A 12,411-nucleotide genomic window follows, 5' to 3' on the forward strand; every position below is an offset into this window, starting at 1 on the left:
CCTTGGCTCTCAGAAAGCGAGAGACCCGCCTAGCAGCTGCACCAGACAAGCAAGTCTAAAGTCAACACACGCTATGAGATAGACGCTCCTAGCTACTATTCTATACAAGTTCGATGCCAGCAGCCTCAGAACCGGACAACGGCCATTGTTCCTCTGATTGAGTGGACACCCGAAGCTAAGTATAGGCTTTTAGTAGTAGTGATAGTTTAGTTAGTAGAGTTTGTGCATGAGTATAACTGACTGTGTGTAAATAAATGAGTATTGATTTTGAACTTACTAACTGGTGTATCAAGTCTTTGATCAGTATTTGGTTTTGAACCTTGTGGCGGTATCGAAAAGATACCTGGCGACTCTTGAGCAAGCTTAATTAGAATTAAGGACGGCGACCATATTAACCGCCATAAACAGAGCCAATTAAGGAGAGAACATAACGAGCAACATTGTGTATACTCCTAATGTTTATTTACTCATAATATCTGAAAACGATAAAGTAGAAAATCTGTTAATTTTAACAAGTATAACTTTGCCTATAATTCAATAAGTAGTAGGAATGAGACCACGCTTGAATTCACTGTATTTGTACAGATTTGGCAGACCCTGTACAGAAAGGAATTCTGGACCAGCACTAAAGTTGGTCATATATGAAAATAACCCACAGCAATATTATTGACAACAGGGGGTGAGGGAGGCACAATGATCTATTTTTATATTCTATTTAGCATAAATGTTCCTTTCATTTTTGTAAAATGTTTTCTGATTTCACAGCTATATTTTACAGAAATAATTTGATAGGTGACATTGAAGACAGTCCATTGTGGGCTGCTTGTATCACGAATGATGGAGCAGGCAATTTATAGCCTTTACTGTACAGGGGACACTTCTTCAGGTCACATGGCCACTCTGTCCAAGCATAGCGAATAGCACTTATCTTCTGTTGACACTCGTTTAGGGATAAAGACAGTGTGTTGATGGAGTGGTCGATAATGGGGGCAGCGAGCCACTTACAGCTGGACAAATTCCCTTTTTGGCAGCAACACACCTACAGAAACAAAAAATATAAAATCTTCTCAGTGATTATGCATTAATCCCAGCATCCCAATTGCTGATCAGCAACACTTGTTCACTTACATTGGTCACAGATTTCCTTATACTGCAATCACAAGATAATGGCATTGTCTAGACAAAGTCCATCATTGGCACTTGCAGTGGGGTGATAATTCTTCACCTTCCACAGGAACATTTATTTATTTTATCTCACCTTTGACTACAAAAGAGGCCGTTCCTCTCATGTAACTTGGATTAAGAAATTTACTTTAACAAGAAAAGCAAACCCCTCCATTGACAGATGATCCAAATGCCGTCACTTGAATTAATGATCCTTTGTTGAATCGCAGGTAATTGAATTGTAGGCCCTGATGAGACATTTAGAATAGATGTGGATGGGCAGGGGTTAAGAAGTTTTTATTCCCGGGACACACTTTTGCCAACTGGCCAACCTTCGCGACCCACGCTGGCCTACTTTCGGGACCCACCCTGACCGACCTTTGCTTACCTTTAATGCGAAAGGTGGGCCTGCTTGGTCCTCAAAATCTCATTTGAATCAGGTTCAAAGGAGGATAGGGCAATGTGCATATCAGGTGCAGACTTCAGCCAGTTCCTTTGTGCCACCTTCATCTTTATGAAAACGGAAAATCCAACATGTAGGCTGTCGTGAAGAGCAATAGCAACAAAATGCTTGTTTTACTCAGCACTGGATACTCCTGGGAGATGCTACATCAGAATGCTGACAGTCCAATGGGTTTTTGGCATGTTTTTAATGTGGAATCCCAGGTCAGGTTTAGCAATATTGTCTTTTGGAGTCAGCTGTAAGTTAATAACTGACTCTAGAGTCTCAACCTCAAAAGGAACTTTTCACTCACCACTTCTCTTGCAAAATATGAAACTTCTCTCATTTACCAGTACTTCCCTGTATATAACACTGTGCATCCTTATTTGCATTGGCACAATTGAGAAAACCATACCTTAAGAAATCATCTTTATACTGCTTTGTTCCCGAGTTAAGTTTCTTCTTTGTGAGCTGTTAACCAGGGGCCCTGGAGCTCTGTACAAAGCTAACACTAGCAGTGTTCTGACCTGCAGATTCTGTTGCGAGATCCTGCCCAGTAGGTACACTGCCTACTTGTGTCTTTAGCCATCTCTTACTTGGAGGAAAACAATCCATCTTCACAGTCCTCTTGCCTTGCTTTCCAGCAGCTACAAGCAGCTCTACTTCAAGGCACCAAAAACACATAGGCGCTTAATGTCAAGTGCATGTGCAGGGCCTGTGACCTGCTCACTGCTGCTGCTTCTGACTGGAAGACTGTACGCATCCTAATTTATTTTATTTAAAAGGCGGCAGCAGCCATTGGGTGCTTCTTCCTCAATCAGGACTACTGCAGGACCAATCGCTCCGCAACTATCCCCCTCCACACCCCCACTATCCACGGGACACGACCCGCACTTTGAAAAACACTGCAGGACAATACTAGCTCATGATGATTACTGTGACTATGATGAACAGCTTCCTTCTATGCAACAAATTTCTGTTTCTCCCGCTCTGAATTGTCTATCCTGCACAAGTGGGCAGAGCATCTCCATGGGCCATCAGCCACATCACATTTCATGGAGTAATTATCAAACAGAAATAAATCTACCCATTAGTATTATTCAAAGCTCCCCATTTCACAAAAACTGATTACTGTTCTGTACTAAACGTGCTGTGGTACAGCACTGACTGGTAAACAGTGGCCTCACCAAACTGGCAGCTGCAAGAGGATTTGAGGATACATATGTATTTTATGGAAGGAAATATGAAGTCTTTACACTTGTCTATATATGATTGCATCTTACACCATCCTGGTTCATGGCTCTCTCAAATGGCTGAGTAAATTAATTAAAAGGAAATAGGGATGGACAATCTCCATTCGTGGAGCTTCCTCCTCCAATTAGTTGATCGCCATCATTCACTACAGCATGTGGCAGATGCAGAGCTTTGATCTGATCCATTATTTGTGGGGTTGTTCAGCTCAGACTATAGCATGCTGTGTCTGCTGTTTAGTAAGCATGTCATTCCATGTTGTAGCTTCACCAGGTTGGCACCTCATTTTCAGGTGCACCTCCTGTTGTCACTGGCATGCTTTCCCTGGCACCCCTTACTGCATCAGATTTTGTACCCTTGCTTGATGGTAATGGTGGAGTGAGGGATATGCCTGGCCATTCTGCTGGAATACAATTCTGCTTCTGTGGATAGCCCACAGCACTTCATGGATGCTCAATTTTGAGCTGCTAGATTTATTCTGAATTAACCCATTTACCATAATGGTTGTGCCACACAATACAATGGAAGGTGTCCCGAGTGTGAAAATAGGACCTCATCTCCACAAGGACTGTGTGGTGGTCACTCCTATCAATACAATGACGGACAATCTGCATTGATGAAAATGAGGTTAAAATAGGTTTTTCCTTCCTGCTGGTTCCCTCAGTACCTGCCCCAGGTCATGTCTGGCAGATGTGTCCTTTAGCATTGAGCCAACTCAGTCATTAGAAGTGCTAGAGAGCCACTTTTGGAGATCGGCATTGACACCCCCACCCAGAGTACATTCTGTGTCTTTGCCACCCTCACTGCTCCTTCCATCTGGTGTTCAACATGGTATTCATCAGCTGAGGAAGGCTAGCAAGTGGCAATCAGCAGGTTTCTTTGGCCATGTTCAGCCTTATCCCTCATTTACAGGACTATCAAACTTTCTGACTATAAAACACTTAGCTGCAAGTTCAAATATGAAAAGAAGCAGAAGCAGTTTCAATGGCTGCAGTAAAGGAACCTGTTCTCGCTGTTTAGGGACATTCAAGTGGAAGCCTGAGGAGATCACACCAGCTCTGCAAACTCTATCCAATATGCAAAATAAAAAGCTTGTTCTATGCAGTAACACCATCACTTACTAGAAAACCTGTGTGTCGGGAGAAGACTAGCTATTAGAAACTGAGTGCATCTATGGCATACCTCAAATATGTCTTTACTGAGCTCAAGCACAGTCAGCTCCTGTGTGTAGGTGATGATCAATTCTGTGCTGTTCTTGAGCTGAAGACCCTTTGGAAACGGGCCTTGGAAAACAATTGCCGTCTCTCCATAAGCCACTGCTTGAGCACCAAGGTATAATCTGTACGCTACATCTTGTTTATATCGAGGGTGAATGCTGAAAAATATTAAGGTCAGAATTTAACGGAAACATTTCTAAGTTCATTTGTGGCGGTTGAGTTCCCCATTGCTATCAAACAGCACTTTGTCACTTTTTTGGGACTAAGGGAGTTTCTATCCGGTTTAGCTTAGAATTATTTTCAGCATCGGGGAGCTAAACTCAGAGATCAAGCCGCCATTTTGAAAGGTTGCCCCGATCTCCAAGTGAGCTTTTACGTGCCCCACATCTCCTACCCATGGGCAATGTCACCCTCCACACACATGGGCATTACCCCCCCCACCCCCCCAAGTGAGAACACCCACTATGGGATTGATGGGGGGGGGGTTCCCCTCTTCAGGCCCCCCATGCCCCCTTATAGGCCCACCCCCTCTGAAGCTCCCACCAGTCACCCCCCCCCCCCCCCCCCAGAGCCCTGACTTACCGGCCCTGCGTCTCCCCGCCATTCATACAATCCTGCACCCTCCTTTCATGGGCATGCGCCCCCCCCCCTCCCCCTTGGACCCCGACCCTTGCAGTGCCACCCTGGCACCTTTGCATTACTGCCCTCTTCTTGGACTTTCTGCGTGCTGGCTCAAAAACCTCTCCTGGATGCACTTGAGTATTCCGTCCCCTCTAAGCCTTTCACACTTTGCCTATCCCAATTAGTATTAAGTTGAAATCCCCAACTATTATTACCCTATTGATTTTACACTTCTCTGAGATTTGCCGACATAACAGCCTTTCTATGTCTCCCTAACTGTTTGGGTACCCAGAAACATGATTTCCCCACTTTTTGTATTTAAGTTCCACCCAAATGTAGGGCAGCACAGTGGTTAGCGCTGCTGCCTCACAGCGCCAGGGATCTGGGTTCGATTCAGACCTTGGGTGACTTGTGTGGAGTTTGTATGTTCTCCTCGTGTCTTCATGGGTTTCCTCTCACAGTCCAAAGATGTGCAGGTTAGGTGGATTGGCCATGCTAAAGGTTAGGTGGGATTACGGGGATAGGGCAGGGGGGGTGAGCCTGGGTGGGATGCTCTTTCAGAGGGTCGCTGCAGACTAGATGGGCTGAATGGCCTCCTTCTGCACTGTAGGGAATCGATGAATCTATGCGGCTTCAATTTAAGAGCCTGTTATGATATGATCACTCCTCACTGCGGTAATTGATTTCTTGATCAATATTGTGACACCATCTCCTCTTTTACACCTCCTTCCTCTTTCTCACCTGAAGATTCTATAGCCCGGGATATTGAGCTGCCAGTCCTGCCACTCCCTCAAATATGTATCTGTGATATCAATAATATCATACTCCCATGTGTTAATAACACCCTCAATTTATCTGCCTTACCCATAAGGCTCCTTGCATTAAAATACATGCCATTCAGCCTTGTGCCTTAATATGGCTATCTTCACTTAAGGGTAGCAGGGTAGCATGGTGGTTAGCATAAATGCTTCACAGCGCCAGGGTCCCAGGTTCGATTCCCGGCTGGGTCACTGTCTGTGTGGAGTCTGCACGTCCTCCCCCTGTGTGCGTGGGTTTCCTCCGGGTGCTCCGGTTTCCTCCCACAGTCCAAAGATGTGCGGGTTAGGTGGATTGGCCATGCTAAATTGCCCGTAGTGTCCTAATAAAGGTAAGGTTAAGGGGGGGTTGTTGGGTTGCGGGTATAGGGTGGTTATGTGGGTTTGAGTAGGGTGATCATGGCTCGGCACAACATTGAGGGCCGAAGGGCCTGTTCTGTGCTGTACTGTTCTATGTTCTATGTTCACTCTGGCTGACATCCAGGCTGACTTTTTGTTCTCCTATATTTGGCTGTGCATCAGTGTGCACAGTGCAGCGTCGTCAGTTGAGATGTTAACTTCAGACACTGTCTTCATCTTTGCAAAGGTGTAAAAGATTCCATGGCAGCAAAGAAGGGAATACGAGTTCTCTTCGACTCATGGTAAATGCACCTTTCTGATTCATTCATTTTCATTTTATTTAGTCTTGCTGTGCACAAATTGGTGTTCCTTGTGCCTTTAAAGTAATTGCCTGGTTGTAAAGCAGACTGAGGATGGTAACACTATTGAAAGTCATTTCTCTATCTTAGATTGTCACGTGGCTCACATACAGTTCCTCTGGGCAATCTTTACAAAGCCGCCTCTGCATGGTTACTACCACTTTAGCGTTACGATCACCCAGATTGCCTGCCTGATGCTGCCACCCCCCCCCCCCCCCCCCCCCCCCCCCTACCGCACCTGTGACATTGCCGACAAGGCAATGTGCATATTCAGGTTATGTGCAGCCTTTCACAACTGATACAGCACAAAAGTCTGTTTGGAACTTTGCTACATACGTGCCAAAAGGAGATTTCTCATCGCCCAGGTCCATTGCAACAGCCATGAATGTTCTCTTCATCTTTGGGTTTGGAGCATATCCAAAATCAGCAGTTTGATGCCAGCGTAGCCATGAAAAAGAGTCATCTGGGACAGCATTGTGGTAGGTTGATAGCTACAGGAAGAATAATTCGAGCAATCTTTATGAATCAGAATTCATTAATGCAAAGCAGAATTAGTGGAGCAGTATTGAGGGAGTAGTTAACTGTCAGAATGGCAGTAATGTGGGCGGGCCACACTGTCAGAAAGGCAGCAATGAGGGGGAGCACTACATTGTCAGAGTGGCAGTAATGAGGGAGAGCTACACTGTCAGACTGGCAGTAATGAGGGAGCGCAACACTGTCAGAATGGCAGTAATGAGGGAGCGCAACACTGTCAGAATGGCAGTAATGAGGGAGCACCACACTGTCAGAATGGCAGTAATGAGGGACGCTACACTGTCAGAATGGCAGTAATGAGGGAGCGCTACATTGTCAGAATGGCAGTAATGAGGGAGCGCTACACTGTCAGAATGGCAGTAATGAGGGAGCGCTACACTGTCAGAATGGCAGTAATGAGGGAGCGCTAGACTGTCAGAATGGCAGTAATGAGGGAGCGCTACACTGTCAGAATGGCAGTAATGAGGGAGCGCTACATTGTCAGAACGGCTTCAATGAGAGAGCGCTACACTGTCAGAATGGCAGTAATGAAGGAGTGCTACACTGTCAGAACAGCAGCATTCAGGGAGTGCTGCACTGTCAAAATGGCAGTAATGAGGGTGTGCCAGACGGTTAGAATGGCAGTAATGAGAGAGCGCTACACCATCAGAAAGGCAGTAATGAGGGTGTGCTACACCATCATGGTGGGCAGCACGGTAGCATGGTGGTTAGCATAAATGCTTCACAGCTCCAGGGTCCCAGGTTCGATTCCCGGCTGGGTCACTGTCTGTGTGGAGTCTGCACGTCCTCCCCATGTGTGCGTGGGTTTCCTCCGGGTGCTCCGGTTTCCTCCCACAGTCCAAAGATGTGTGGGTTAGGTGGATTGGCCATGCAAAATTGCCCGTGGTGTCCTAAAAAGTAAGGTTTAAGGTGGGGGTTGTTGGGTTATGGGTATAGGGTGGATACGTGGGTTTGAGTAGGGTGATCATTGCTCGGCACAACATCGAGGGCCGAAGGGCCTGTTCTGTGCTGTACTGTTCTATGTTTGGGGCAGCAGGGTAGCATGGTGGTTAGCATAAATGCTTCACAGCTCCAGGGTCCCAGGTTCGATTCCCGGCTGGGTCACTGTCTGTGTGGAGTCTGCACGTCCTCCCCCTGTGTGCGTGGGTTTCCTCCGGGTGCTCCGGTTTCCTCCCACAGTCCAAAGATGTGCGGGTTAGGTGGATTGGCCATGCTAAATTGCCCATAGTGTCCTAATAAAAAAAAGTAAGGTTAAAGGGGGGGGGTTGTTGGGCTACGGGTATAGGGTGGATACGTGGGTTTGAGTAGGGTGATCATGGCTCGGCACAACATTGAGGGCCGAAGGGCCTGTTCTGTGCTGTACTGTTCTATGTTCTATGTTCTATCAGAATGGCAGTAATGAAGGAGTGCTACACCATCAGAGTGGAAGTAATGAGGGAGCGCAAAACTGTCAGAATGGCAGTAATGAGGGTGTGCTAGACGGTTAGAATGGCAGTAATGAGAGCGCGCTACACCATAAGAATGGCAGTAATGAGGGAGCGCTACACCGTCATAATGGCAGTAATGAGGGAGCGCTACACCATCAGAATGGCAGGAATGAGGGAGCGGTACACCATCAGAATGGCAGTAATTAGGGAGCGCTACACGGTCAGAATTGCAGCAATGAGGAAGCGCTACACTGTCAGAATGGCAGTAATGAGGGAGCGCTACACCATCAGAATGGCAGTAATGAGGGAGCGCAACACCGTCAGAACGGTAGTAATGAGGGAGCGGTACACCATCAGAATGGCAGTAATGAGGGAGCACTACGCCATCAGAATGGCAGTAATGAGGGAGCGCTAAACTGTCAGAATGGCAGTAATGAGGGTGTGCTAGACGGTTAGAATGGCAGTAATGAGAGAGCGCTACACCATCAGAATGGCAGTAATGAGAGAGCGCTACACCATCAGAATGGCAGTAATGAGGGAGCGGTACACCGTCAGAATGGCAGAATGAGAGGGCACTACACCATCAGAATGGCAGTAATGAGGGAGCGGTACACCGTCAGAATGGCAGAATGAGAGGGCACTACACCATCAGAATGGCAGTAATGAGGGAGCGCTACACCATCAGAATGGCAGAATGAGAGAGCGCTGCACTGTCAGAATGGCAGTAATGAGGGAGCGCTGCACTGTCAGAATGGCAGTAATGAGGGAACGCTGCACTGTCAGAATGGCAGTAATGAGGGAGCGCTGCACTGTCAGAATGGCAGTAATGAGGGAGCGCTACATTGTCAGAATGGTAGTAATGAGGGAGCACTGCACTGTCAGAATGGCAGTAATGAGGGAGCGCTACATTGTCAGAATGGTAGTAATGAGGGAGCACTGCACTGTCAGAACGGCAGTAAGGAGGATGGGCTACATGGTCAGAATGGCAGTAATGAGGGAGCGCTACATTGTCAGAACGGCTTCAATGAGACAGCGCTACACCGTCAGAATGGCAGTAATGAGGGAGCGCTACACCGTCAGAATGGCAGTAATGAAGGAGTGCTACACTGTCAGAATGTCAGTAATGAGTGAGCGCTACACTGTCAGAATGGCAGTAATGAGTGAGCGCTACACTGTCAGAACGGCTTTAATGAGGGATCACAAGACTGCCAAAACGCAGTACTGTAGGAGTGCTACACGGTCAGAACAGCAGCATTGAGGGAGCGCTGCACTATCAGAACGACAGTAATGAGGGAGTGCTGCACTGTCAGAACGGCAGTAATGAGGGAGTGCTGCACTGTCAGAACGGCAGTAATGAGGGAGTGCTGCACTGTCAGAATGGCAGTAATGAGGGAGCGCTGCACTGCCAGAATGGTAGCAATGAGGGAGCGCTACACTGTCAGAATGGCAGTAATGAGGGAGCGCTACATTGTCAGAATGGTAGTAATGAGGGAGCACTGCACTGTCAGAACGGCAGTAAGGAGGATGGGCTACATGGTCAGAATGGCAGTAATGAGGGAGCGCTACATTGTCAGAACGGCTTCAATGAGACAGCGCTACACCGTCAGAATGGCAGTAATGAAGGAGCACTGCACTGTCAGAATGGCAGTAATGAGTGAGCACTGCACTGTCAGAATGGCAGTAATGAGGGAGCGCTACACTGTCAGAATGGCAGTAATGAGTGAGCGCTACACTGTCAGAATGGCAGTAATGAGGGAGAGCTACACTGTCAGAACGGCTTTAATGAGGGAGCACAAGACTGTCAAAACGCAGTACTGTAGGAGTGCTACACGGTCAGAACAGCAGCATTGAGGGAGCGCTGCACTATCAGAACGACAGTAATGAGGGAGTGCTGCACTGTCAGAACGGCAGTAATGAGGGAGTGCTGCACTGTCAGAAGGGAGCGCGACACCGTCAGAATGGTTTTAATGAGGGAGCGCTAGACTGTCAAAACGCAGTACTGTAGGAGTCAGAATGGCAATAATGAGGGAATGCTGCACTGCCAGAATGCCAGTAATGAAGGAGTGCTACACTGTCAGAACGGCAGTAGTGAAGGTGTATACACCGTCAGAACGTCAGTTATGTGGGAGCGCTTCATCGCCAGAACGGCAGTAATGAGTGAGTGCTACACCATCAGTACGGCTGTAATGAGGGAGCTCCACACAGTTAGAACGGCAGTAATGATGGCCCGCTACTCCAACAGCATGGCAGAAATGAGGGCCTGCTACACCATCAGAATGGCAGTAATGAAGGAGCGCTACACTGTCAGAACGGCAGGAGTGAGGGAGCACTAAACCGTCAGAACGGCAGTAATTAGGGAGTGCTACACCATCAGAATGCAGTAATGAGGGTGCGCTACACAGTCAGATCGGCATTAATGAGTGAGTGCTACACCATCAGAATGGCAGTAATCAGGGAATGCTACACCATCAGAATGCAGTAATGAGGGTGCGCTACACAGTCAGATCGGCAGTAATGAGGGAGCGCTACATTGTCAGAACGGCTTCAATGAGAGAGCGCTACACCGTCAGAATGGCAGTAATGAAGGAGTGCTACACTGTCAGAATGGCAGTAATGAGTGAGCGCTACACCATCAGAATGGCAGTAATGAGGGAGCGGTACACCATCAGAATGGCAGAATGAGAGGGCACTACGCCATCAGAATGGCAGTAATGAGAGAGCGCTGCACTGTCAGAATGGCAGTAATGAGGGAGCGCTGCATTGTCAGAATGGCAGTAATGAGGGAGCGCTGCACTGTCAGAATGGCAGCAATGAGGGAGCACTGCACTGTCAGAACGGCATAACATAAGAACATAAGAACTAGGAGCAGGAGTAGGCCATCTGGCCCCTCGAGCCTGCTCCGCCATTCAATTAGATCATGGCTGATCTTTTGTGGACTCAGCTCCACTTTCCGGCCCGAACACCATAACCCTTAATCACTTTATTCTTCAAAAAACTATCTATCTTTACCTTAAAAACATGTAATGAAGGAGCCTCAACTGCTTCACTGGGCAAGGAATTCCATAGATTCACAACCCTTTGGGTGAAGAAGTTCCTCCTAAACTCAGTCCTAAATCTACTTCCCCTTATTTTGAGGCTATGCCCCCTAGTTCTGCTGTCACCCGCCAGTGGAAACAACCTGCCCGCATCTATCCTATCTATTCCCTTCATAATTTTAAATGTTTCTATAAGATCCCCCCTCATCCTTCTAAATTCCAACGAGTACAGTCCCAGTCTACCCAACCTCTCCTCATAATCCAACCCCTTCAGCTCTGGGATTAACCTAGTGAATCTCCTCTGCACACCCTCCAGCGCCAGTACGTCCTTTCTCAAGTAAGGAGACCAAAACTGAACACAATACTCCAGGTGTGGCCGCACTAACACCTTATAAGGAGTAAGCAGTAGTGAGGGAGCGCTAAGGAGGGTGGGCTACATGGTCAGAATGGCAGTAATGAGGGAGCGCTACATTGTCAGAACGGCTTCAATGAGACAGCGCTACACCGTCAGAATGGCAGTAATGAAGGAGTGCTACACTGTCAGAATGGCAGTAATGAGTGAGCGCTACACTGTCAGAATGGCAGTAATGAGGGAGTACTACACTGTCAGAACGGCTTTAATGAGGGAGCACAAGACTGTCAAAACGACAGTAATGAGGGAGTGCTGCACTGTCAGAACGGCAGTAATGAGGGAGTGCTGCACTGTCAGAAGGGAGCGTGACACCGTCAGAATGGTTTTAATGAGGGAGCGCTAGACTGTCAAAACGCAGTACTGTAGGAGTCAAAATGGCAGTAATGAGGGAATGCTGCACTGCCAGAATGGCAGTAATGAAGGAGTGCTACACTGTCAGAATGGCTTTAATGAGGGAGCGCTAGACTGTCAAAACGCAGTACTGTAGGAGTCAGAATGGCAGTAATGAGGGAATGCTGCACTGCCAGAATGCCAGTAATGAAGGAGTGCTACACTGTCAGAACGGCAGTAGTGAAGGTGTATACACCGTCAGAACGTCAGTTATGTGGGAGCGCTCCATCGCCAGAACGGCAGTAATGAGTGAGTGCTACACCATCAGTACGGCTGTAATGAGGGAGCTCCACACAGTTAGAACGGCAGTAATGATGGCCCGCTACTCCAACAGCATGGCAGAAATGAGGGCCTGCTACACCATCAGAATGACAGTAATGAAGGAGCGCTACACTGTCAGAACGG

At 47.6% G+C, this 12,411-nt stretch overlaps 1 protein-coding gene across 1 annotated transcript in view; it reads right to left on the bottom strand.

Moving 5' to 3' along the window:
* Positions 1–440: 440 nt before the first annotated feature.
* The window catches only part of siae (sialic acid acetylesterase), a 128,841-nt gene continuing 116,870 nt past the window's right edge, over positions 441–12,411 (bottom strand). The window contains exons 8-10 of the mRNA XM_038779236.1: positions 6,545–6,699; positions 4,040–4,232; positions 441–1,039 (exon numbers count right to left, since the gene is read on the bottom strand). Of these exons, the coding sequence (XP_038635164.1) occupies positions 773–1,039; positions 4,040–4,232; positions 6,545–6,699 (615 nt within the window). The 3' untranslated portion in view covers positions 441–772. The remainder of the gene's footprint in view (positions 1,040–4,039; positions 4,233–6,544; positions 6,700–12,411) is intronic.

Source organism: Scyliorhinus canicula, chromosome 19, assembly GCF_902713615.1.
Source record: "Scyliorhinus canicula chromosome 19, sScyCan1.1, whole genome shotgun sequence".
Classification (NCBI taxonomy): domain Eukaryota; kingdom Metazoa; phylum Chordata; class Chondrichthyes; order Carcharhiniformes; family Scyliorhinidae; genus Scyliorhinus; species Scyliorhinus canicula.